Source organism: Hetaerina americana, unplaced genomic scaffold (assembly GCF_022747635.1).
Source record: "Hetaerina americana unplaced genomic scaffold, ioHetAmer1.1.p SCAF_10, whole genome shotgun sequence".
NCBI classification, from domain to species: domain Eukaryota; kingdom Metazoa; phylum Arthropoda; class Insecta; order Odonata; family Calopterygidae; genus Hetaerina; species Hetaerina americana.
The window spans coordinates 76,763,393-76,790,690 of record NW_027286070.1 but is presented as its reverse complement, the minus strand read 5'-3'; the positions used below and the strand labels follow the sequence as shown (position 1 = coordinate 76,790,690).

The 27,298-nt window shown below is 38.8% G+C and overlaps 1 protein-coding gene across 1 annotated transcript in view; it reads right to left on the bottom strand.

Annotated features, from left to right (window-relative positions):
- Dscam1 (Down syndrome cell adhesion molecule 1) overlaps window positions 1–27,298 on the bottom strand; it is a 333,929-nt gene that overhangs the window by 206,421 nt on the left and 100,210 nt on the right. The window contains exons 3-4 of the mRNA XM_071598922.1: window positions 9,262–9,446; window positions 8,788–8,926 (exon numbers count right to left, since the gene is read on the bottom strand). Coding sequence (XP_071455023.1) covers window positions 8,788–8,926; window positions 9,262–9,446 — 324 coding nt within the window. The remainder of the gene's footprint in view (window positions 1–8,787; window positions 8,927–9,261; window positions 9,447–27,298) is intronic.

The following is a 27,298-nucleotide window of genomic DNA, read 5'->3' as shown; positions in this document are numbered from 1 at the left end:
TGAATTATTAACGTGGTTTTACATGGAATGGAATTTTTAAATTAATTCATACTGCATTATAATGATTCTTCCTTTCTAGGTCTAATTGGGAAAATTGATTAATTATTCATCCGCATCGTACAAAAATAAACACATTCAGCACATACGGTATTGAACCATTAGTCGAGTAGTTTTCGCAATCTAAGATAAATCGACCATTAAGTGTGAATTTGCATCAGCATCACAAAAATTATCAAGAGTTTATCAGCATCGCAAAAATGTGACTGTCTCATTGGTACTCAATGAACATGAGTTTAAATTCCGCTACGCCGAGTATAGACAATCTCTTGCCTCCCACTCCTGCCATCTGCCGGAGAACGAGCGAACTCCTTCGGACGAAATCTAATCGACTAGAGGCAAATTCGCACTAAAGAGCCGGATTTTAAGTAATATTTAATAAATTCAATCGATTGCCTTGCATTTAGGTTTCAAAAGACAAGAGTTTAAATGAAATAAAAATTCACTCAGTCGATACGCGGAATTCGCAAACCTGGGTGGCAAGCGCCAACACGCATCCAAAATTTAAATTGAATGTTTTGAGAGCTGCAAGTTGAGAACTATTACTATCAATTACACATATTTAAAATTTCCCTATTAAATATACATTAGTTATTATATTGTCAAGTTTTCCATGTACTAATTTTTACTACATAATTGCCATTAAAAAATGAAGGCGCATCTTTCCACTCCGAAATAAAAGGCATTGAACAACAATTCGATATTTGAAAAGAATGAGCTAGACGCGAATTTTGTGATGACCATGAATAACGAAATGCGGCACAAATAATACTGGGTACAGTTAATATAGAGAATTTGAGTTGTTAAAGAAGATAGTAGATAGAAATATTTAGGCATAAAGAAGACAGAAAATAATTTAGGCCCTTATAGTTGTACAATGCTAGTACAAGCGGGAAGGAAGTCTTAATATGCAGCTAGCATAGCCCTGAGAATCACGACATAAACCAGAATAATGCATATGAAATTAGTAGCAGCAAAATATTCTTTATCGAGTTAAGTATTAAATCTTCTGCTGCTTCGGTGATCATGTTGCAGTATGCTAACATTTTTTTCTGGAAATTAGAAGCATGCTCTTCAAATTTTAGAATTATAATTGGCTGTAGGGAGTTAATCGTTATGGTTAATTTTGCGACATTTGCTTATGTATTTACAAATAAGTAGAAAAGAGGTTAATATAAACCACGGAAACATTGAAAAACAATTCATAGAATTATATGGGAGGACAGACATACTTGAGGAGTGAGCAAAGGATTTACATTTGCTGACAGGATAGGGTTTTTTGTTGAATTCTTCTTTGTTTCATTAAAATACGCACATTTAAATGTGTGTTAAAAACATGCATATAACACTACCTAAATATACTCATTTATTTTCTTCTGAGTGCATACAACTGGCTGAGATTCGGCAAGAACATTAGCAGCATTATAAGGGCTCTGTTGTAAAAAAATAATGAATAAACCTCCTAAAATATATCTCTATTATTTCAATGAGGAACAGCACTATTATTTCAAAAAAGCATTGAATGTATCCAAAATAAACACCAGAATACTCCAGAACTTGGGAAGTAACGGTGAAGAATATTTCCTAAATAATGGTATCAAATGAGTGGTCGTCGGAATGCAAAACTCATCTCACATTGGGTGAAATGATAAACAGGCTTTAAGAAAACAATAAATCTAACATGGTCAGTGGTAAAAACCAATACAGTGCGATTACCATAATCAGAGGATGGGAGGAACGCCTTGCCATTGCTGTCCACCCAAGCCTCCACCCTTACAAAGTCCGAAACAAATGAGGGTATGTTACACTTGAGGATGGCAGTATTCCCTCGGATCACGTACTCAGACACCACTTCAGCCTCATAGTACTGGTTCACCACTTGGGAAGAGTAAAAGCAACAACTCAAGTTCAATTTTAACTGACATTTTTGAGGCAGGGACATTAAATGCCGGAGAACACCAATAAGACATTTTGGGCCAGATGAAAGCTAGGATAATTAAATGGTGGCGGTAGAATTCATTAATGATAAAGAAGTAAATAGCAATTAAAAGGCAGAGATGATGAAACATTTTTACAGATTTTATTAGCTACATGAAAGGTACTCGGGATTCTTCTAAAAACTTATGCAGTGGAAAACTACAGTTTTAGAGATGAAAAGAGTAAAGTATTAATTGGAGCAATCGTGTCCAGTGAAATGTAGTGAGCCTCAAAAGATGCAGGCCCAACTCCAGTATCGTGATCAATTCTAGTAGCAAGCAAAATCATGCATGCCAAGCACCACCTCATCCTTCCTAAAAGCGTCAATCACCCTAGCTCCTTGGAATAATAAAATTGACAGTTGATAGTGTCTAGTCAACCACTCTTGTTGCCCTCATCTTCAAAAAGAAAACTTCAACACAGAACAAAGTGAACACCTGCTGCATGATGACAGTCACTCGTGAATGACAATCGGATTTCCTGCAACATAAATGGTTAGGGAATGTGACGATAACATCCGAAAGAATCCACTCCAAAAGACGTACTTCCTCCACTGAGTGGTGAAAAATTACCATTGGCCATGGAAGCAGTGAATGATTGCCCCGAATCACTCTGCCAGGAGATGACATTCACAAAATCCGCAACAAAGGAAGGGATGCTACACTTGAGAATGGCGCAATTCCCTCGGATCACATACTCATTGTTCACTTCGCTCTCATATTCCTGTTGCACCACTGGCGTTCCAACAATGCCATTCATAATTGGGATGGTAGGAAATTAAAATACGAATATTAATCAAAGAATGAAGAAAGCCTTACATGAAAACCAGTACCATACACAAGCAACTAAAAACACAAAAGCCAAAAATTAGAACCTTGTTATTTCCCATGTTGAGTCCTATTTCACTGCAATATTTCATGAGTTCCTCGCTAAAAATAAAAGGCTAAATGTGAATGTATGAAACTTGGAGGTTTTTGAAAATACTGCTGGAGAAAAGCATCAATGATGATGTAGCTTCATTAATACGTAATGGTATTCCTCTGAACTCCCATTATATTACCAATGATCACATTAACAACTTACTACGGATTTTAGTCGCTCTAAGAGACTTCTTGAGACATCTGGCGACCATAAACTTATGAATGATCTTGGGCTTGAAAATTATTTTGGTCTAAACAGAAACAAAGTTAAATAAAGAGTTTTTGTCCAGCTTTGCAATGGCAAGTCCTCATCTTCCAACACAAAAAAATTGAAAACAACAGATAAAAATAACTCACCACACAGTTTAGGTGGAATTTCTTATTTCATCTGCTTAATTTCATATCCATTGCATTCTAATTCACCCTTAAAAAAATCATGAACTGAAAATTGACTTCACAAAAACTAATCGAAGAAAAGCACTTGTGATGACATATATTTCCAAACCCCACTCCTCTGCATCAGCAATCTTGATATAACCTCGGTGCCTGTAGACATAAGGAGTTTTGAATCAGGTCATTAACAGCATTGTTAAGGGTATAGGAGCCTGGTCCAATTGTGAAACTACCCTGAGCGAAAAAGCATTCATTATTAATTAAGACACAGAATGAATGCCAGCGGCTGCAACTTGGACCCACTGGGAGCAGAGATTCTAGCACACTGCTGCAAAATCAAAAGCTGCAAATCAATCCCTCTTTAAAGGCTTGGAGGAGTAAGCAAAACGCAGATCGCTAAGTTTTACCATAGTCATTTTCTCTGGTGACCACTGGCACAGGAACTCCATCTCCATCAGACACAAGCCAAGAGATGACACTAACAAAATCAGCGACGAATGAAGGGATGGAGCACTTGAGGATGGCCGAATTCCCACGTATGGCATACTCTTTGTTTACATCAGTGTCATAAAACTGCTGCACCACTGCAGATTTAGGGGGAAGCAAAATGGTAAGGTAGAGTCGAGCAAAGCCCATTAGTTCTAATCCTTAATTGAAACAATGGAAAACCATTAAAAAATCCTTCAAAGCTGCATTGGAGATGAGTGGCATTATTTGAATATTTTTGAACATGCCTATTTTTTAATCAAATGACAATGGGTGAAGAAATGATGAGGAGAACCTTTGAAGAAGCAAGCATTGGTTAAAAAGTTGGGGTCACAACTAATGGAGAAAACTGTATTAGTATTAGTGCATCCAATCCAAGGGAATAGCTCCTCATGACATCATCAATGATAACTTATCAAATCAACGAAAGCATAACCAAGCACAGTATTCAACCACCACAAATTCATTTGAGCTGATTTCGTCATTGGATTGATTGGTTGATATCAAAGATTAGGCAATGACAAAAGTGACAAAATGATGATTCTGGGTACACAAATGAAATACAGCTTGGCTTCCTTTTTTGTCAAACTTTTAGTAAAGATTGTAATGGAATTGGAAAACAGAATGGCAGTAAATTGAAGGTGTACAATTTTTTGTATCAATATTAACTCAATAAAACCATTACTATTCAACTTCTGTTCTTCAATCAAAAACTTATCCGTAACATCATGAAAATATTTTTTCCAACATGAGAAGAAAGTGTACATAATGTGTGTGAAATGGTGCCACAACATCCCTGGATGGGAGCAAAATGCGCATTGATTTTGGACAGGCTATGGCTCGGATAGATTTAGTCATTATTTACAGAGTAGTTTGTGCATACATACATATTAACAAGAATGAAACCATAAGATCTATTAAGGCAAGATAAAGTGAAATATAAATGAGAAGCAATTCAGAAGACTTTTGAGAACGCATACAATTCAATGAATGGAAGTGAAGAATCAAGGCATGAATGCACAAGGACAATGAAAATGCAGAATATGTATTTTTGATGCAACCAGAAAAATGATGACTATTATTTGACATAAATTGACGTAAAGACCCACCAAGGGGGTTAAATTTCACCATTCAAACAGAAATGCTGTTAAAATGAATGGAGAAAATTTAGCTATTATGCAAAAGAATGAAGCCAACAAGTAATGCTGATGGCGTCACAATCATGCTACTCCATTTGAGATTGAAAGAATAGATTACCAAATTCATCAACAAGTATAGACCACAGTGTGTATGATATATGCATGTACATTGTGCTAAATAGCCAACCACTAGAGTAGTTGCTCATCAATGAAGCATATTGATGGAAGAGAGAATTCCAACAGAATGAGAACTGCATCTTCCTTGTAAAAGAAATTAAATTGCCAGGCATACAGAAAGGAATCTGCTGAAATATGCACCAATTAAGCTACCGGTAATTTAAACCCTTACATTTGCTTCAATGTTGCACCTGTTTTAGACTTTAACCCTCAGCGTCAGATTCCTCAAGAAAGTGGAATATTCTACCGTCAAATATTCTGCCACAGAGGGCAAGCACAATATGCTACGTGGAGTGGAGCCTATACACAAACACAATGTCTACTCACAAAAAAAACAAGAACAACACATTCCTTAAACAATACATTAAAAAGGACTCACAATGATTTCAATATTTTCAGTAAAAAAATTACACTCTCATGTATTTTTTGAAACAATTACCTACAGTTTCAGGGCTAACAGAAAATGCTGGGGAAAGAATTAAAATAATTATACAGTAGAGATAATGAAGGAATTCAATTTAAAGTTAATGCAGTGTTATGATTATATTTTAAAATGAAAACCAAGGAAAAAACATCAAAATAAATTGACATCATTCACACCAAAAGAACCAATGTCATGAGGTCACATAAACATAATTTATAAAATCAGCGGAAACCAGTGAAAACACAAACTAATACAGTTCACCAGTTTTAAGAGACATGGCATTAGGTGTATGCTTCAACCTTAAACCCTACAAAATACCACAAATAAGATATACTCCCAAAATCATTCAAAGAAATGTTACAAATCTGTAAACTTGCAACACATACACAAATGGCAGAGAAGACATTTTGGTACAAAACAGTAGAAGTGTCCAGTAAAAATAAACACCAAACCTCAGAAAAAAATGTAATTAAACCATCAAGTTATTTCAAAGCAGCAAACGTCATTACATTATCAAGCTATTCCCTCATCTTGAATTCATTTATGTACTATATTTGTTTAAGCATAGCGTTTAAATTTACCGTTACTCATTATCCATCACAATTTTTTCTGATTTTGATTGGCATATTTTAGATAACATGTCTCACTAGTTATTTGCCATTGAAAGAATAAGGCAATGAAATATGTCAAACAGAAACATTGATTTCACATTGAAATAAAATAACGTAGGTAAAATGCTTTACTTTCTAGATCATACTAAGTACTTTTAACAGAAAATTATTAAATAAAATTAAACCACACTTGATTTTTATGCTCATTCAATGAGTTACATATCTCGAGGTCACTGTCGCCTTTGTTAACTGGGATTCATTCACAGCAAGCAAAGGTGAAGTAAGCCTTATTTATAAAACTCTAGACATTGGCCTCGGGGGAACTACTTGGGAAAAACCAAACGAACAAGAATGAATAAACTGATGTAATTAAATGCAATCCAGGAAGTCATTTCAAATGAATAACGGACATGTAGGCTCATCTTTAGAGGAAAGTCTAATATGAGGAATCAAAAGCAGAGAGAAATGCTACAAGAAGTTTATCTTAAATAATAACTTCAACCATAAATAATAATGATGACAGATTTATACCGTTTCATTTATAAAATAATATAAAATGTAAGACAATATTTATATGCATCACAATTTTGTCACATACGTAATCATAGGAATTTCATTATAAATTGAATACTGAATGCTTATCCAACAATTCCAACTGGCTGAACTTAATGGTATCTCATTTCATCTTTTAAATATTTAATGTATATTCAATAAAGCCCAGTTACTTTAAAAAGGAATGTTTTAAACAAAAGGAGAATAGGAGTAACCCAGAAAACATTCTGCAAGTGAAGAGGGTGAAAGCTGAAAATTGGATAGGGCTAAGAGTAGCGCTGAGGTCTCTCACACTCGAAGTAAACGTGTACAAAATAAATACAATTATTAAGTGACAGATGCAGATCTAAATGTGGACCAAAACTGCAAGCCAATGAGTAAAAAGCACTTTGTAACAGTCCCAGCTATTTAACAAAACAACCATACGAGCTTTGGTGCTAATGCATCACCATCAAGAGATTTCTATGACAGAAGCTTCTAAGACGGACCATTTGAAGAGGTAAGGTTATGGAGGGACCTGTTAAAAAACAAGATGCCACAAAAAACTGTATCACAGTTAACTCTAGATGACGATGCTTGCTTAATCACCCAATCTGGTCAGGTTATCATATACAATGCATGGAATATTGTAAAGTGACATTTATTTATTGATATGAAATTCCAAAAAGTTACAACGCCTATCATCAGTTTTAATCAAAAATGCATAAATATTTTCTGGATTACCCTTATGAACATTATGAATAATATTAAAGAAACAATTACTTGAACAACTTCACAATCAAAGTAGATAGGATACTGGATGAATATGCCGTGACTGTCCATAAGTGAACTTATTAAAGGAGAGACATTGATAACCACACACACACACACACGCACATGTACAGGTATATGAACGTGTTCAACTGACAATGGGCTATTACATTCAGCATGAAAAATAGGATGGAAATATGGTATAATTTACGTGAGTGAATACTTGTTTAGATGAGATTTCTTTTTGAAAAGGCAAATTTTTCTCGATCTGAAATGAAATCGAGGTACATGGTGACAAATGAATCGCCAACAAACATTTAAAATCCAAAAGTAAACAAGTTTCCTATGAAGTCTGAACCATGGCCAATACTTAATTTCGCCCGATACTTTTTTTTGGGGACCCCTGGTTCAAGGAGATTTTCACGGACACCATTGAGAGTCAAGGGCTAGGGTGCAAGAAAAAAGGATGGGGCCATGGATTATCACCCTGTACATCAAACCTCTGGCTTTGATACTGGCATTATGGAAAACTTGTCATACCAGACTAATGGAATGCATATAATTAACCTTTCACATTGACACGCATGCTGGTACTGATGGAATTATTTTAGTAAGTTTCAATACATTTATTTAAAAATGCCAAATTTTTCAGGAACGTTATAGTCCTCCAGCTTAATAATTCATTTGATGATCACATATTGATTTACTAATTTTGTTTTCTTTGCAGTGTTATAATTGTAAAACGTTACAACTGTAACCATATTTTCTTCTGCGTCAACAAAACAAGTATATAATGGGGAATGTTAAGTGGTGGTATTTTCCCAAGAAATTGTTTACAATTCATCCAGCATGCCCATCATGGGGGGGGGTTAAATTTTGGCTGAGTTAGTTCACTCCTTTCCCAAACTAAAAAACTAAAGTCATAGCAATCCAATCAAAAATAAACCTAAATTACTAATGCAAATGCTTATGCAGGCAACTTAAACTTCACTCAAATGGATTGCGTTCATGAAATATTGGAATCAAAAGCTCTTTATCATGATAAAATTAACATATTTATGTATAATAGAATTACTGCAGTGTGGGTTCAATTTCCACAAAAGTCTTCAAAATATTTTTTTTTCTATCTCAAGGAAGCTAACAAGGATTTGAAATTTTAAAACCACAATTTTTGTTTGGGAAGCTCAGAGTCAACACGCTGAGAACTTGTTATATTTAACAATATAATGGCCACTTCAAATTGAAGCATAGCTCCAACTTGGATTGCCAAGAGGGCCTTAATTTGAAATTGTGAAACTTACCAGCTCGAACATGAACATCACGAGAATGGATGGAGCCAACTGCATTGCGTGCCAAACAAACGTAGACCTGAGCATGAACCTCTTGTCTATAGTCCTCGGCACGGAATGGGGGAAAAGCTAAGTTTCCATTTGGCAAAACCTGTGCGATACAAATTTTCCACGTCAGAAATGGAACAACACAGAAATATTAATACTCATTGGGCTCAATTAACAAACTCACCTTAGTAAAAAATCACTTATCCCTCATAAATAATAGAATTTGACAACAATGATCGCGAAAATTAGTAGAAATTGGAGGTCTCCCAAGATAATGGTTCTCCCATACTAAGGTATGGGAGAACCATTATCTTGGGAGATTATCTCCATTATTAAACTACATGCTAGTCTCCCAATTCTTTTCCAGTAACATTTAAAAATATCTTTACAGAAGTTTCAACAAATATTTTGGTTTCCATTCCCACACCCTCTGCATACCTGCCGCAGTCCTGGGACATCACCAACTGCAGTGCCATCTGCTCGAACCCAGATGATTTCCGGCTGAGGGTTTCCCCTTGCAGAGCATTCCACTTCAGCTCCGGTCGTGTTAGAGAAGTCCAGTCGGTTGGGGGGTTCTCGGATGAAAACAGGTCCCATAGTGTCCTCATTTTCAGACCTTGCAGCTAAATAGACAAATAACACCTCATTAGGCAAGGGCGAGTTTTATACATTTTGTGTTTGAGAGATTTTTGAACTTAACAATACAATTTTATGATCTACTTCGTTTGAAGTGAATTAAAATGTTTAGAACTCAAAGCAATACAGCATTCAACTTTGAAAATCATGAACTTCGGCAACATAATTGTAAATCAGTAGGATACATGAAAACTCATCTGAGATTCAATTTGAGATTAATCCTGATTTCTATATTGATCCCAGATAATTAACTCCACAAAATAAAGAGCAATGACTTTATGGTTCCATTGAAAAAGTGAAATCAACATTTCATGTCCTCTTCACTGTCATGAGCATACAACAATATTTCAAACCATTGCCCTTGTCCAGCACAGAAACCTTGCAATGTAGTTTTGCATTAATTTCAGCAAGAAAATTACATTAGAGTAACTTCAAAACAATTGAAGTAGCTAATATCAATATCGATATAATGGATGTATGTCATGGATGATGGGAAAACAAATCATGATGAATCACAGACATATCAAGGATAGCAAGGCTTTTAGAATATTTCGTTTTTTCTGAGGAAACACAAAATGAAAATGCAAATGAAAAAATATAAAAGCCGATCTAATTGTAAGTTGCATCAACGCATAAGCCAGCCTGAAATTAAAGTCACCTTCTTTACAAACTTTCAAATCACCGAAAAAAATTCTGATTTATTTCACATATCGTGCAATATGGACGTCAACAATAGATAGGATTAATCAAGGACAATCACAGAGGAGAACCAATCTGCAATCTGGAGGAACTATAGTGGCATAGAAAAGTATTTACTTTGATAAAGTACTTATCTGTGATTTTAACTGGTACAACGGAACCGCATTTAATTAATTAGGTAGGTCATGGAATGAAGAACTGCCACGAACAACAACTTCCATAAAGTTGAGCCAGGAACCATAGAATAGACTGATTTTACATCCCAACTTAATGATACCATAACTTATAACTGTATGCACCGTAATTTTTCGGTGAATAATCACTCATAATAAGGCTCTTTGAGGGAAACAATATGCTCTTCATTGCGATTCATCTTGAAATGAAATCCGTCCTTTTTCGGAGGGTTAAATCTCTCAGAAATTACAATTAATCCGTTAAGGTTAAATCCGTCCCTTTGTTCTAGGTGTGAGCGATTCTCAAAATTGCGATATCTTCTAAAGCTGCCGCTATGAAACTAATTCCGCTAACCTGCTGGGAACTCCTCTTCCAACGCATCATAACGATTTTAGTGAGAAATGTCATCATCCGAAGTCCCTGATTTGACTTCTTATCGGAGAAGTATATTTTGACGGAAGTATTTATTGATTCGGGGATAGCAACATTGTAAAGGCAATGAGAAAGATAGAACTGTTGTCATTTTACAGTTTAAAATATCACCCTCGGCTATCTTTCATATCACCAACTTTTACACCGCTTCTGTATTCCAATCTCATTGGTCAATCAGTATAGTTATTTCAGTTCTCTGATTGACTAGGGATTTCTATTCTTGAGCCGTCACTTGAAACTACCGCTTTTTAGTTTTGAATCGAAAGTCGTAAAATAATCCGTCACGTTTACCATTCCCAAAGGTCGAGGTCACAAGATTTTTGGTTCTTTTACGTTGATTGCACACGTAACTAATAGAGAAAAGTAAAATAATTTGGAATATTACAATGATAAACATATTGAAATAGACGCGCCCGAAGAAAAAGAAGGTTATACTATAAAAGTAACCCAATGCCCCATACAGAGAATTTTATGATTACCAGCAGATTTTCAACCATTAAATCCGAGTAAACTTAATTTTTAAAACACAAAATAAATAACGCGGACCGAGGCTAGGGTTACAAGGGTGTGTGCATAAGGAACTCTTAATTTACATTGGTCGGTCCGATTCGGAGTAACTCTCGGACTTAGTCTAATTTCAATAATATTTGGAAATTCAATTACATATCGGTAAAGCGGGGCATTTCTTTACGTGATGACCATGCTAAACCAACACCCAGGGGGACAACTTTTACGTGGTAAAGTTTTCATAAATTCGAAACAAGTTGAATTCGATTCGCCCCACTGTGAACACGGGCTGGAGGACTTGTTTTTTAATTGAGGCTGACTTTGGCGATGGGTTCTTTGACAATGGGATATTTTGTTGCCAAAACGAAGTCAACTATGATCACTGCACCCAGATTCCCTAGTTGTTCCCATCTATCTCCAATGAAGAAAACGCTCTCGTTGGTCCTCGCCTCATATATCATTATTCAAATATTTAGCTCTACATTCATATTGTTCGCTAAATACTAGCGCACCAATTTCCAAGGTCATTCTTAACGCGTAGAAATCGAGAGACTACGTAGATCGATTTAGCTGGGAGGATAGACTCGATTTCGATCGCCCCTTTGTCCCCTTCGCAAATGACATTCTGGAACTTGAGGAGGAATGAGAGTTATGCATCTCTTTCTATTGCTCCCGGTGACAACCGTCCACGCATTTCAACTTGGATATTTTCAGTGAGTCAGCCAAACTTGCAAGATATTTCTATTCAGTTCCGAACTAGATATTCACCATTCTGGCCACGTTCTCAAGAGCTGAACCAAAAGACACCCTACAGAGTTGTGATCGTGAATCAAAGGTGATGACACATTTACAAGAGAAGAAAACTGATACCACAAACAGTTTTATTATTATTCTCTCTAAAACACGATGTCTGAATCCATGGATGCTTAATTTTGAACATGCTGCGGATAGGATACTAGCTCAAGCAAGCGCCCTTTGACTATGGAAGTCATGCTTCGACGACGCGAAGGTATTCACGGGTCAAACCAAATATCCCACTTAATAAAAGTCCAAAAAAAAATCTTAAAATCCAAGTATGCGGAAGGGAGAAGCTGAATACAGTCTTGGAAACGACTCTGGGACGAGGAAAGAATGAGTGGAATCCTTCACCGCAGCAATGCTGAATGGGGCTGAATTAGAAGTTCAATGGAAATACATCCAACGGAGAATGGTTTAAGCTCAAATGGTGTTCATTGTGAGACTACTGCGCTCAAAGAAGACAAAGAAGTAGCATCTACCATTTAATAAAACGTGGGATAGTGAAAGTAGCAATTTATGAATGATAAAAATGGTCCATTTTCAAAGAGGAACAAAGAAATCCAAAAGGAGAAACTAAGTGTAGGCAGTAGAGGAAAAATACATCCGACTGTCGGTTATTAGAGCTTCGAAATAAGATGAACCGAACCAACGAACGTTGAAGAAATTCCGACCCTAATTTCGCAGGTTTATATGAGACCGTTTCATAACAATTTACCACAGATATCATCTTTTGTTTACCGGTATATTTCAGTGATAAACGTTTAAAAAAATACATTGGGTAAAAAATGACTCTGTTTAGAAAATGCCAATTTGATGCTCAGGGGGGCACTGAGGAGTACCTCATAAAAATTGGAGAATTTAGTCTTAAAGAACTTAAAAATGAAAACGGTACTTATTTCGAGTAACTACATTAAAAAGACGATTAGAGATGAGAAGAAAGTCGTTGAAAAAGTACACCTCGCACAAAATGTACAAAGTATAAAGAAAGGCAAAGAGTGCAAGTGAGAATCGCCTTTCCGAGTCGGTGAATATTTTGTAGGTTATGCCGCAAGAAAAACAAAGAAAATTAAAATGCCGCAAGGAGGATCTATTGAGATAGGCAAATCTACGGGCAGGAAAAATCGTATCTATAGAAATCACAAAGTAAACGAGGATCATCCATGGATGCGCCGAAAGGAGAATACTTAGAACACCGGAAGCTAACCACATATGATGCTATCGGCGAATGATGAAGATCAAACGAAGGCAAAGTGAAGAGTGAAAGAGGAAGACTCCAATGCGACACTTGAATCAGGAAATGCAAGAAATGAAAGCGAAGAAACATGAGTTAGGAACATTGACTAAGACGAATCAGGCGGCTGCCTAAGCTGCTCGGTCGTCCGCAATCGGATCCTAATCCTAAAAGGTGAGAAATGACAATGCTTGGCCATGGGCTGCAAGATGCCTGACGCCGCATTTCCATGAAGAGAATAGAGGTGAGTCAAACCAATCAGAGGATGGATGGATCGGCAACACGTAATGACGGTGATGCAGCGAGATCACTCCGGCGACTTCTCAATTAAGGTATCCGGCAAAATGGCCAGCACGGTAGGTGATGGCACGCGACCGCCAGCAAAGTCAAGAGTTAAACATTTCACTGTCTTTAAAATGCAATTCCAGTTTAGTGCACGGTAGTCCAGTTGTGACTGTAATCCAGCAGCTTCGGTAATTGCATTAGTACAAAAAGTCAACCTCAAAATGCCCCGCGTCAGATTTTTATGTTTCTCCTTCGTGTAGTCTGATGTCTTCCGTAACGATTCCATTCTTGAAATAAAAAACTAGTGGAAAATAATCTGGAGTTATTGAAAGTTTTACTTTCCCCGGGAGTTTATTATGAGAGACAAGCTAAAGAAAGATACGGGGTGACATGAACTTTATTTGATAATGAGCATGAATTAGATGTACTTGGAGTGAATTTATAATACGATAGAAGGGGTCGTATTGCGGATTTCCAACGTAAATGTCTCCCACGACAATGTATAGTTTTAATAACGGCCGAGTTTCTCTCGGGAGATGTTCGGTCGGTATTTCCCGAATTTCCAGCAGCATCCTTAGTTTCCCACCGCATGTTAAAAAACACGGTCACTGACGATTTAAGAGCACCAGGAGGAAAAATAGCAATAATATATCGAATCTTCGGAAGGAAATTTCAGAAACGGCAGAAGTGAGCTTATTATTATAACCCTTCCCAATATTTCCCAGTTTAAGCATCTTTTTGGACGGACATGCAAAATTACAGATATACCATCCCAGTTTGAAATCCTATATTTCAAACTACATCTTTCAAAAAAACTTCGAACATCTTTCCTCAATTATTTCCGGTAAATTGGAATTGTCAACAGTAAAATTGGAAATCGTCGTTCAGTCAAGAAATTCGGGGAATATAAATTCACTTCAAGTACCCTCAACGCTTCAATTGGGAATTTTCCGTGTGCACAATTGACGAAATCTCTTACGTTTTTTTATAAACTCGTTAAATATTATTTATAAGCAAATTGTTGTCACAGAAGTAAATTCCAAAGCCCTAAGTATTCCTTAACAATTATTATTTTCTCAATCGATTTGGACCGAGTAAAAACTTTCCGCAAGCTATGCACAACTCGCGATAATTTTTGGGTGCACGTTGAAGAAAGGTTTACTTGACACAGACTAGCCCAACAGAAGATCTTGTAAATTTCATCATTATCTCACCAATCCGCTAACATGCTAATTTCTTCATAAACTCCCAATTACGTTTTGCCTTCCTTCGTAAATCCCAAAACATAATTCTCATCAATAAAACGCACCACCCCACAACTCTCTCTGTTGTTGGCCTATTTACAGCAGATGCAGAGAAGAACAAATCCTTAAACCTCTAATCAAATAAAGACGCATACTAACAAGACACTTTCAAGTTTCACATTCAACGATCATAGTTCTCACTTAACCTCGCAAGGTACACGCCAAAAAGTAAAAGGAACATCGATAAATAAGTTTATCGGGCATAAAAGCATGTTGTAAATTGGATTATATCCACAACAATAACCTTCCAAAAATATCGTGGCTCATCTTCTTCACCATTCCATGAAATATCTCTTAAATTGAATCATAGAAAACATTAATTTTAGTCACACGCACTTACTTAGTAACTTGCTTCGACTACATATTATTACGATCAAAGATTCAACTGTTCACCGTTATGCCCACTTTTATGCTCAGTTTACCAGCAGTGGATATCCATTGCACTCTTATTCATGCATGTAACATAATCTTTGGGACCCGGCTTAGCTTTGTTGCATTTCATAATGATGAATAAAACATATGCATAATGATGACATGCGTACACGATGAAACCGAAGATGAAAATTTAAGAAAATTGTGTGGAAAATTCCCAAGTGTCTTTTATCCATCCTCGACATGAGCATGAGGTCAGCCGAAGCCTAGGGAAATGGAGCATCTGCACCGGGTAGCCACCACTGCGCAGCAACTCCTCCAAAGTTTCTTTCGAAGGGAAAAACCCGCCGGGTGCTCCAAATGCGAGGTACGTCCAAGCTAGAGCCACCCAATTTTTCCCTGAGAATGGGAGTGAATGGAAATGTGTAGTTTGAAATTCGCAAGCTCTCTTCATTGACTCTATACGGCTGCACCGTGGAGTGCACAGGGCGTAGCTGAGCACCATAGAGCGAGAACCATTTTCAATGCTTCAAATGGCGTCGTTTCCTCAACCCACCAATGTGAGTCAACAACATTCGAAATTCACCGTCTCCATGGAGAGAGACATGCGGCGATAGCGTTCTGGATTTGAAAAACGTGCGTTTGTTTGTGCGACAGTTCAAAAGCCGAAAGTCGTGTGACAACGGGTTCTCGGCGGCCGACCAACGAATCATGGCGTAGAGGTTGCGAAGAATATGTACGTCAAAGGGAAGATTATGTCGAGAAGTAAGGGAAGTTTGAACTTTCTAGTGTTACGTAGTTTGTCAGGGAAAAATGAGAAGGCATCTCGTATTCATTCAATCTGTTTTTGAGGGTGCTGGGCCAGTTAGAATTGGCGCATGATTTAGGGCTTCGTCATTCAATGCCAAAAGGCGTAGAAATATTGTTGGCATCGTTGATGAAATTTTTGCGGGAAAGATAATCAAGGAATCAGATGTTTGTGATCTCATGCGGGATGGATGAATCCAAAGGCGTTGTTTACACCAAACCCCAATTTAGGTTATGGGGTCTCGCAGTAGTAGTTATAGGGGAGGCGACCGACAGCTAAGGTCATCTGCACCATTAGGACTGGAAAGGATCAAGGGTGGAGAGAAACCCGGCGTTCCTCATTAGCCCGCTCTTAACGAAAGGCCCCGTCCCATCCGACGGACTCACTCAAAGTGCCCTCCACTAGGGAGAGATCGGGATAAAACTGAAAAATACTCGTATCTGCCGCCGCTGGGATTCGGACCCGAACCCTATGGGTGGGAAGCCAGTACACGTTAGCCACCACACCATCCTAATACCCTGAATTTGAGTCACCTCCATACATGACTACTCTCTGTACCCGACCATTCAAGAAGTATTTAATCCAACCCAGGATATTTTTATCTACGTCATGCGCTTCTTGCTTTGTGAGTAGTTTAATATGAGGTATGAGTCGTATTATGGCGAGAGCTTTCTTAAAATCTAGAAAACCTGCGTCCACAGGAACATTGCTCTCTCTCTCTCGAAGTAAGAATATCATGAATAAAAAGCCCAAGTTGTGTCTCGCATGATCTACCTTCTCGGAAACCGAGCTGATTTTTCATCAATAACTCCTGACTATCGAGGTGTCTCACGATCGAACTGGCAACTATATGTTCCATAACCTTGCACGAAATGGATGCGAGGGAAATAGGTCTGTAATTGCTCGAAACCTCCCTGCCTCCGATTTTAAATATTAGTGTTCCGTTAGCCGTTTTCCAATCGCTGGAACGTTGTGATCTACTAGTGACTTCTCAAATAAGATTTGTAGATACGGTGAGATTTCCGACGCTAGTTTCTTAAATATACGAGCGGGACCTTGAATGGGCCCGGAGGATTATTTATCAGGGTTAATACAATTCAGCGAACGTTCTATTCCATTAAATGACATTTCCATTTTGGGCATTAGTTGGCCCGCAAGATTTGGTAGGCTATCGGTAACATTGGTGAAGACGCTTTGATAGAAGGAATTTAATAAGTTAGCCTTTTCCAAACTGCTGGTTACTCCTTTTTTATCATTTTTATTTTTGAATGAATTGATAGTAGACTTATTTCCCTGAACTTCTCTAACGTATGACCAAAATGCTTTTGAATTCTCTTTCAAATTTTCCGCTGACCTTTTCCTTTTGAATTCGCTTAACGCTTTCCGAAATTCATTCTTGGCATTCGCCCTAGATATCTTGTAATTATGCATAATCATAAGTGATCTCACTCTATTTGCCGCTAGAGAAATTATCCCTTATATTTTTCACCTTGGCGTGACATAGCCTTTGACGTGGTCATACCTTTCTAGCATCCGCGCTGTACCATCTAGGTTCCGTGTCATCTTTTATAAATTTACTGGGAATGCACTTGTTGAGCGCGGTTTCTCAATGAAGTGATTCCACGTATCCTCAGTATTTCGGTGATTACTATCTTTCTTAAAAATAGCAAATTGATTCTGTAGCACGCCGTTTAGGCTATTGTGGTCCCTTTCTTTAAACAATTAAATGTTCCTTTTTGGCTTCTTATTTTGGACCCCATGAAGCGAAAACTTAGCATTTACTGCCCTGTGGTCACTAATTCCTTTTACATTTTCTATACTTGAGATTTTTTCGGGAAATTTTGTTCCTAAAAAAAACAAGAATATTATCGCCCCTAGTTGGCGAAGTGACGAGTTGATGCAATGAGTTAAACTTTAAGGAATTCAATAGCGATTCGCAGGCGTCTTCGTCTTTATCCCCCGGATCAACGCTAGACTGAATTTATTATAAAAAAGTTGAGTTATTATTATTTCCAGTCAATCGTTGGTGGTTCCACTTCTGTTTTCCCAGTGGACCACGAATATAAATGATTGCTTAGACCAATGGATTTAGTGACTTCTTCCGCGAATATGACATGACACCGAGACCCGAGAGGTTTCCTCTCTCAATTCAAACCCCTTTTGCAATCCCCATCCATACCTTTCATTACCGTTTACTTTCAACGTGCGGACCAAATTCCACCAAACTGTACACCTCGGTGGCTTGTATAGTACGCATGTACACGTATCTCGGTGTTTATAAGAAATAAACATTGCAGTTCAGCATAAATAATGATAAGTATAACCTGGAAAAACGCCTTTCCAGAGCCGGCTACTCACGAGCTGGCCAGAATCTGAAAGCTCATGTTATTACGGCTATAAAAATGGAGTTTCTAGTATTTTTTAAGATATCACGGAGATGATAAATGCAATGAGATGTTTCAGAGATAAACATACGTTGCATTGGCCATTATTTCGGAGAGAGTATTGATACCGGGGGAAAAGACAATGGCAAATGTCATCCATTCATCCATCACTACTTCCAAAAATTTTTAAAGTAAATTTTCCACCAATGAAGAGCACGATTTTAAGCACCCCGTCGCAGCGGTGGAATTCGGCGTCCTTGGAACTTCCTGGCACTACGACTTCCCAGATAAAAAAGAAAATCCAACCATCTCGGGCTCTGCGGACGTCTATTATCTCCAATCGGCAGGGAAATAGGCCTCGAAGCCCCGCGGTCGATGCATGGAGCCGGAAGGTGTGTGTGTGTGGGTAAGGGGGGGGGGAGGGGGAAGCATTAGCAGGGGGCAGGAAAAAAATTCATCTTATGGACATGTGGGAAGTTCGGAGAAAAATCGATTGCTAAAGAGGGGTATAGGTGCGATATAGGTGATCGCTTCTAATACCGCTTTGTCAGCAGGCACAGAGCTGAACCAGAGGTCATTCACACTGCGAACAAACGTGTATGAATATTATGTGCCAAAGAAATACACAGATTCAAAGAAAGAACCCTGCCTCCGTGAGTAATTAGACGTGGTGATTTTGTCCGCGAGCTGGCGATGAATCGAGCTGACTTGCAAAGAGTTGACTCGCTCCCCCCGCCCCCCTCTCCAATGATTCTGCATCTTCGATGATGGCGGTAAAATCTTCTGTGCTTTTTCCGCAAGGCGACGTGCTTGGTTCAGCATTGAAACAGAAGCCTCCGCTGGAATGAGTCTTATCGCAGTTTCTATTAGCGTAGACCAAATCTATTTATTTCCTTATCATATTATAGCGCAAAAATCTTCTAGGTTTGAATTCGATGAACGGGGCATGAATCAAGAAACACTAGGAGGGCAAAATGGGGTGGCCTCGGAATTACTCTGCGAGGTTCAACCGTATTGAATGGAGTCCAGGTGGTAATGCTAGTATCACCAGACGACAGTTACAGGAATCAACTGAACAGCGCGAGAATATAATTTTTCAGGTGGTTTCGTAATTCCAGAGAAAAGCTAAAACAAAAAAAGCTGGTTTCTTAATTGAAAATTACGAGCGTGGCATTAGACCGTGGCATCGCCAGAACTAGCCGACTCAAGGACTCCTTCTTCCCACGGACAATACGGGATAGCAACTGCAGGGTTATAGATAGCAAAAATTCCACTTGCCACCCTCAGGGTCTAAAAAATAATTACATCTATTTAAATGCATGCTCTTCCACTAACCTTATGTGTTTTGTTATAATAACCCATTCTTTCCGAATGACCTCATTCGTGTTCCGTTCATCTGTTTTTAAGTCTCCCTTTCAATCCCTCGTCCCTCTCCGCGGGGGCAAATTCCTGCTACCTGCAACGTTGGGTCGCATTCCCTGCCTTTTACAGACTCTTTGGGGGTAGAGTGTTTCGTGGTGCATGTTCATGTGATGGTGATGTTTCAATTTCTTGCTTGTTGTGTCCTGGCTTCCGTGTTGTAGGATGGCTTTCGTGCTGCATCACGGGGTGCAGTTTTTTTAGTTGTTTTGCGGTATATGTGTTTGCATGAGTATTGGATGAGGGGATTTTTGCATGAGTGTGTGCGCTGCTGTGGGTGTAATTTTCCGTGTTGTTTTTTTTTTTGCATGTGGTATTTTTTCCTTTTTACGGTTGGTGACCTAACACCCCCCGCCACACGCCCTTGCGGCGGCTTGCGAGGTATTATGTAGATGTAGACAATATTATATCAAGCAGTGGATTTCAATGGCCATCAATGGGATGAAAAAGATTTTTATCTCTATGTCGAATTAAGAAAAAATCATATATTTGCCATATGATAAGCGAAAACGGGAGCAACCATCTTCGTCACTTCATCGTCCATTATTCTGGGAACATCTAACTCGGTCTCCACTGACTTTTCAAGTCGATATTCGAATTCCTGGCTTGGGCTGGATTAATAACGTGTTACCTGTGGAACTAAATTGGCTGGCTAAGTGTTACTTAAAAAACAGCATGGAAAATATTCAACCAGTCAATTTTTATAATCGGATCACGTTTCTAAGCCCAGAAAATCACGGTTTAATTATAGTACACAAAAACGTTCCCTGACATACGCTATCGACTTGAGTAGCCAGTTCATTCTCCTAAAACATTCAAAACCACATTATGATGCATACCCTCGACCACTGGAGCCTGGACTCAATAATATTCCCATCCTCCACGAAGAGACAATGGATGCTAGTTCCCAAATTATCATTGAATGTAGAAAGCAGCACAATGGAGGTCCGCCGCAGACACCGAACGAATGCATGCGTTCTGCATCTTTATGTCTCGTGAGAAAAAAAATCACCAAATAAAGAAAGAGAAGCAGGAGGAAACAATTTGGTGGCATGAAGAAAAAGTACTGATTACACAAAGAAGTTCTTTCGCTTGCCGTCCGACGGGCTGTATCACACAATCAAAACTTTCATATATTGGTGCAACATAGCACGATTCATGACACAACTATATCGGTGAGCGCGTTTAACTAATGTTCCACGCATCAGAATAACCACGCCTTAAGAGCGATCATAGTTACAGTAACATAAAAACGAAACAGTTTGCTGAGAAGCCATAAACATTCTTGAAGGTCATTAGCACTCAAGTATCATTCATCATCTTCTAGAAGCAGAATACGCCGTGAAGAAAAATATCACCGACAAAAATGCCTGCCAACTTGGGCCCCACTTAATAATACCTCTTCCTATTCTCAGAGAGATGGAGAAAACTTCCCGGTGACTTTTGGTGAAAAAACGAAATAGTGTCGAAACAATTTCGTTTTAACCAATGTAGGCGTGCTTTGAAAATGACACAGACAAAACATTAGAGTGCAATTAGAAATAATGGGCATTGATTACACAAATAAACACATTTTTTTCAGTGCATGTTTTCAGGGGTACGGTATTCGCTGAAACAAAAACCTACCATGAGCGATCTTATTCAAGTAATTGATGGTTTCCGGCGTAACTTTATGGGATCGATTCATATTGGAAATGAAAAATAGTAACTTTGCGATTCCACTGAAAAATGTTTATTACGATATGACCCGGGTTTCGACGTTCAACGCCACCTGAAGATGACGTTGAACGTCGAAACCCGGGTCATATCGTAATAAACATTTTTCAGTGGAATCACAAAGTTACTATTTTTCATTCCCAACCTTATTCAAGAGTCAAATCACCAGCCGCTAATGACATAACTTTTTTAAAGCTGATGCGTTGGTCCTTGTTCTCCGATATATAAAATGAAGACTGCCTTTGGCTTGCTTTCATCCGCTCCACATCTCTCTCAATCATATTCACCATTTTCCAAAATCCAGGCAACTAAGGAGCCGAGTCATTTTTTTGTGGTAATATGCATAGGCCTTCACCGAGCCCATAAATACACGAGACGTAAATGGCTTCGCTTGGCTTTCTTGATTTACACGCTCTGATTGTATTCATCCCTAACCACTGAGAGTTTTCAACTTGCATTTATCATGTATCTTATTCAAACTCTTCGATGTATCTCGAAAAAATATACCCAGGAAAGATCTAGGAAATGATGACAAGGGAATTCAAACTAGACATCAACACTTACGTTCGATATATGAGGCGCGACTTCCACAAAAATAAAAAATCATTTTCACGGTAGCCGTTGGAAAAAGGAATTGATCAAAATTTGAGAATCTCAGCAAGGCTAGAACACAATTACAAAGGCTGACTAACCACAAGCACCTCCAAGCAAACCTGCTAAACGCAAAAATATTGCCCCATACTAACTTCATCCCTGTTCGTTTCCCCATACTTCCTCTACGTACTTTATGCCACCCAAGGCGCCTGTTTTTTTCTTCCCTTACAATACGTCCTGCATTAACACTCCCCACACACTCAATATCTCACAAATTCCCATTTGTCTTCTCCAAATAACCTCTCTCTGTCACTCGGCCATATCTGTCATGCCTTTCTTTGGTTTCCTGCTTATCACCCCATCTCTAGACCCACACATGAAAAGCCTTCTTCCGACTACGCTCATCATCTTTCTAAAAACATTATGATTTTGAACTGCACGAAGCTATGCCTATATCAGCCTATTCTAATTATTTTCTCTCTGCATTCTAACTTACAATCTAGGCCATCGATTGACCTTCGCAAACATTCTTTTTGTTGACACATTTCATCTCCTAAAATCATCCTTGACACTGTTACCATCATCGTTTTAAATACTCAAAAGCACGAATCGTTCCAACAGCTCAAATATATGTCCCTCCTACTTTTATGCTTAACTCAGCCCATCCGATATACATTCTGTTCTAGAGAATCTCTAATGATCTTAATATACGATACATCGCCATTGATCTTTCGATATGTTGAACGACATCGCACATTTCTCTGGGGGCAAAGCGATTTTCCGAACAAGAGAGAGAGACATTCGCTGAACATGTTTATTACACCAATTAAATAGAATTTAAAAATATATTTATACAAATATATATACATATACATATATATATATATATATATATATATATATATATATATATATATATATATATCCCCTCCCCGGACTACAACCTTGACGTGGTGGAAGGGCTTGTGCGTTCCGATGACCCCTAGAGCTGTACTGGCGGGAGTAATAAAAATTGCTCCTGGTAGGGTCACCCATGCCAGATAGGTCGAAGGTTAGGAGCCAGACGAAAGGTAGTCCACGCAGCGTCTGTTCCTCAGTGAGGCGGCTGCAATGGCGTCTGACCCCAGTGGGGCGGCCAGTAAGTGATGGTGTCACGTTAAAAACACTATTGAGGAAGGCAACGGGAAACCACCTCAATTATCATTCCCTAGAAAAATATGATGGACAATAGAGATATTTTGAGTCCTGGCAACCACGGGGCTCGGCCCAATCGGCCGTGTGTCGTGCCCGGCAGCGGGGGAGGCAAGGCTTCCGCGGTCGTCATCCCACGAAACCCTTGCAAGGGAAAACCAGCAGCAGCAGGACAGAAGACGCAGGAGAAGAAAACCAAATTAGTTAGAATAGGAACGTGGAATGTTAGGACAATGATGAGGACAGGGAAATTGGAGAATGTTAAGCGAGAGATGGAAAGGGGAAATATAGATATTTTAGGTCTATGCGAGGTGAGATGGAAAGATAGCGGGGATTACTGGAGTGATAAGTGTAGAATAATATACAGCGGTGGGGACGAGAGCCAACGAGGGGTTGCCATAGTATTAAATGAAGAGGTAGGAAGAAGCGTAGTCAACATAGAGCAGGTAACGGATAGAATACTACTAGTGGAGATAAAAGCAGAACCGACGAACTTAGTTATTATTCAGGTATACATGCCACCGAGCAACCATAAGGAAGAAGAGGTCGATAGGATATACGATCAGTTAGAGGACATGATCGCGTGTGTTCCTGCAGGGAAACATTTGATAGTGATGGGGGATTGGAATGCGACGGTAGGCGAAGGAAGAGATGGTGATGAGGTGGGCGACTACGGTTTAGGCACGAGGAATGACCGCGGGGAGAAAGCAGTTGAGTTCTGCAGGAGACAGGGGTTAGTCATCACCAACACTTGGTTTAGACACCACAAAAGACGCAGGTATACATGGAAAATGCCAGGTGACTCAGGAAGATATCAGCTAGATTATATCCTGGTTAGACACAGGTTTAGGAACAGTGTGATAAATTCGCACAGCTTCCCGGGAGCGGATGCGGACTCAGACCACAATTCAGTTCTTATGAAATGTAGCGTACGTTTCAAAAAGATAAGGCAGGGGCGGCGAGTTAGAAAATGGAATGTAGAAGCATTAAATGGGTTGAAAAGGAAGGAATACAAACAGGCGGTAGAGAGAATCATGGAGGATGGTAAAGGGCTTATAACTATTGAAGAAAAATGGGAAATGATCAAAAAAGGGTTGTCTAAAGCCGCAAAAGACACTATTGGAACCGTTAACGCTAAAAGGACTAGGAAACCATGGATCACGGATGAGATGATTACAAAGATGGATGAGCGGCGAAAATGGAAGAATATAAATACAGAATTAGGCAAAATGAAGTACAAAGAATTGAACAATAAATTGAGGCGGGCAACAAATAAAGCAAAGGAAGCATGGTGGAAGACGCAGTGCGAGGATATGGAAAGTCTGCAGAGGAAGGGGGAAATCGGTGCGCTTTACAGCATAGTTAAATCTTTATCGGGAAGTAAGAAAGGGAGATCAACGATAGCAGTTAGAGATAAGGCCGGTAAGGTAATAGTTGACGCAGGAAAGATCCAAGAGAGATGGAAGGAATATGTAGAAGAACTGTATAGTAAAGAGCTTAGACCAACAAAGTTAGACATTGGAAAGGAACATGACGTAGAGGAAGATAGCTTAGGTCCAGGCATACTAGACAATGAGATAGAAAGGGCATTAAGGGAGATGAAACTAAATAAGGCCGTAGGGGTAGATAACATTCCCGTGGAACTTTTGAAATGCTTGGGAAAATGTGGGAGGAAGAGGCTATATGGGCTGATCCGTAGTATTTATGAGGAGGGAATCTGGCCGGAAGACTTTGTGAGATCAGTTTTAGTTCCTATTCCGAAAAAGGTAAAGGCCACGTCATGTGAGGACTACAGGACAATTAGTTTGATATCCCACGCAGCTAAGGTTGTTCTCAGGATCATAAACAAAAGGATAGAGAGTAGGGCAAATGATTACTTAGGGGATGATCAGTTTGGGTTTAGGAAGGGGAGAGGTACGCGTGATGCAATTGCAGTAATGAGATTATTAATCGAGAGGAATATAGAACACAACCAGGAGGTACTTGCCTGTTTCGTAGATTTCGAAAAAGCGTTTGATAGAGTAAATTGGGAAAAATTAATGAGTATATTGCAGAAAATAGGAATAGATTGGAGGGAAAGGAGGCTAATCCGCAACCTGTACATGTCTCAGACTGCTCAGGTGCGGGTGGGAAACGGGGAGTCAGGATGGGCAGTGTTAGGAAGGGGTGTGAGGCAGGGTTGCCCATTATCACCGTTGCTGTTCAACCTGTACGCAGAGGAAATGATTAAAGAGGCATGGGAGGAACTCGAGGTAGGAATGAAAGTGGGCGGGGAATTCGTAAAATCAGTTAGGTTTGCTGATGACCAAGCTTTAGTTTGTCAATCAGCCAAGGGGCTGCAAGCATTGCTTAGTGAATTGGAAATTCAGTGCGACAGGTATGGGATGAGAATCAATATTAATAAAACAAAGGTTATGCGATTTTCTAGAAAGAAAAAGGCCAAGCTTAACATTAAAATAGGAGGGCAAAAGCTAGAGCAGGTAGAACAGTTTACGTATCTCGGTAGTGTTTTGGACCAACACGGTCAAAGTAGTAGGGACGTAAGGAGAAGAATTGCGCTAGGCAAAGAGGCTTTCACAAGGAGGAGGGAGTTGATGACAGGGACTTTGAGTAAGGATGTTAAGAAAAGACTCGTAAAAACTTTGATATGGAGCGTAGCTATGTACGGAGCGGAAACTTGGTCATTGAAGCAGGAGGATAGACGTAGATTGGAGGCTTTTGAAATGTGGGTGTGGAGAAGAATGGAGAAGGTGAAATGGACAGAGAAGAAAACAAATGAGGAAGTACTTGGTATGGTGGGCGAAGAGAGGGGTTTGTTGGGAGCAATCCTATGGAGGCAGGAAAAGTGGATGAAGGGGGTGTTGACCGGCAGTGGGATGTTGAAGACTGTGATAGAGGGTAGAATGTTGGGCAAAAGAGGAAAGGGAAGGAACAGGATAGGGTTGTTGGACGGGATGAAGGGAGGAAGGAAGTACTCAGAGATGAAGAGGGACCTGATATAGAGTAGGATGATTGATTTTGTGTTTTGTTAGGAGTAATAAAATATTTGTTTGGTAGTTGTGTCCGTCCAAAAACCTACCTTAACCGGTAGATTACTTAAAAAAAAATATATATATATATATATATATATATATATACACACCCATATATATACACATATACAGATATATATATATATATATATATATATATATATATGTATATATATATGTATATGTGTATATATATACATATAATACATACATGTGTGTATATTTATATGTATATATATATATATATATATATATATATATATATATATATATATATATATATATATATATATATATATATATATAGCCACTGCGGTCTTCTGTGAAACTCAACCTCGGGAGTCATTTATGCCAAATAATGTTCGAATAAAACCCCTAAAAAATCATCCCTATAAGTACATATACGTGTCTAATTATTAAACCATTGCTGAATGTTTAAGATCTCAACCTCTCGACAACAAAGAGGACAATGCAATTCGTATTCACACGATTAGCAGCGATTCTTCACACACAAAGTAAAAAATAAAAACCCGAGCGTAGTGGCCAGCCTGTACGCCTCCATCAAGCTCATTAATCCAATGAGACTAAATAAACAAAAACGAGTGTTCTCCCTTCCTATTCCCGCGAACGTCGGCGATGCGGGTTACAGTTGTGCGGGCGAATTAATAACATTTTCGAGCGTTGGGGGGGTTGGGAGCGCGCAAGGGAAAAGTGGCGGCTCATTGTGGCTCTTCACTTACCCCACATAAATCAAATTGTATAAACTTCTATGTACACCCATAACAACACGAAACTGAGTATGGCTAACAATATAAGCACCAATGGTTAGGGAATGTGAGTTGGAACGCGGATTACGATTGGATGGATACATGGGAATATCGAGTTTGGCAATG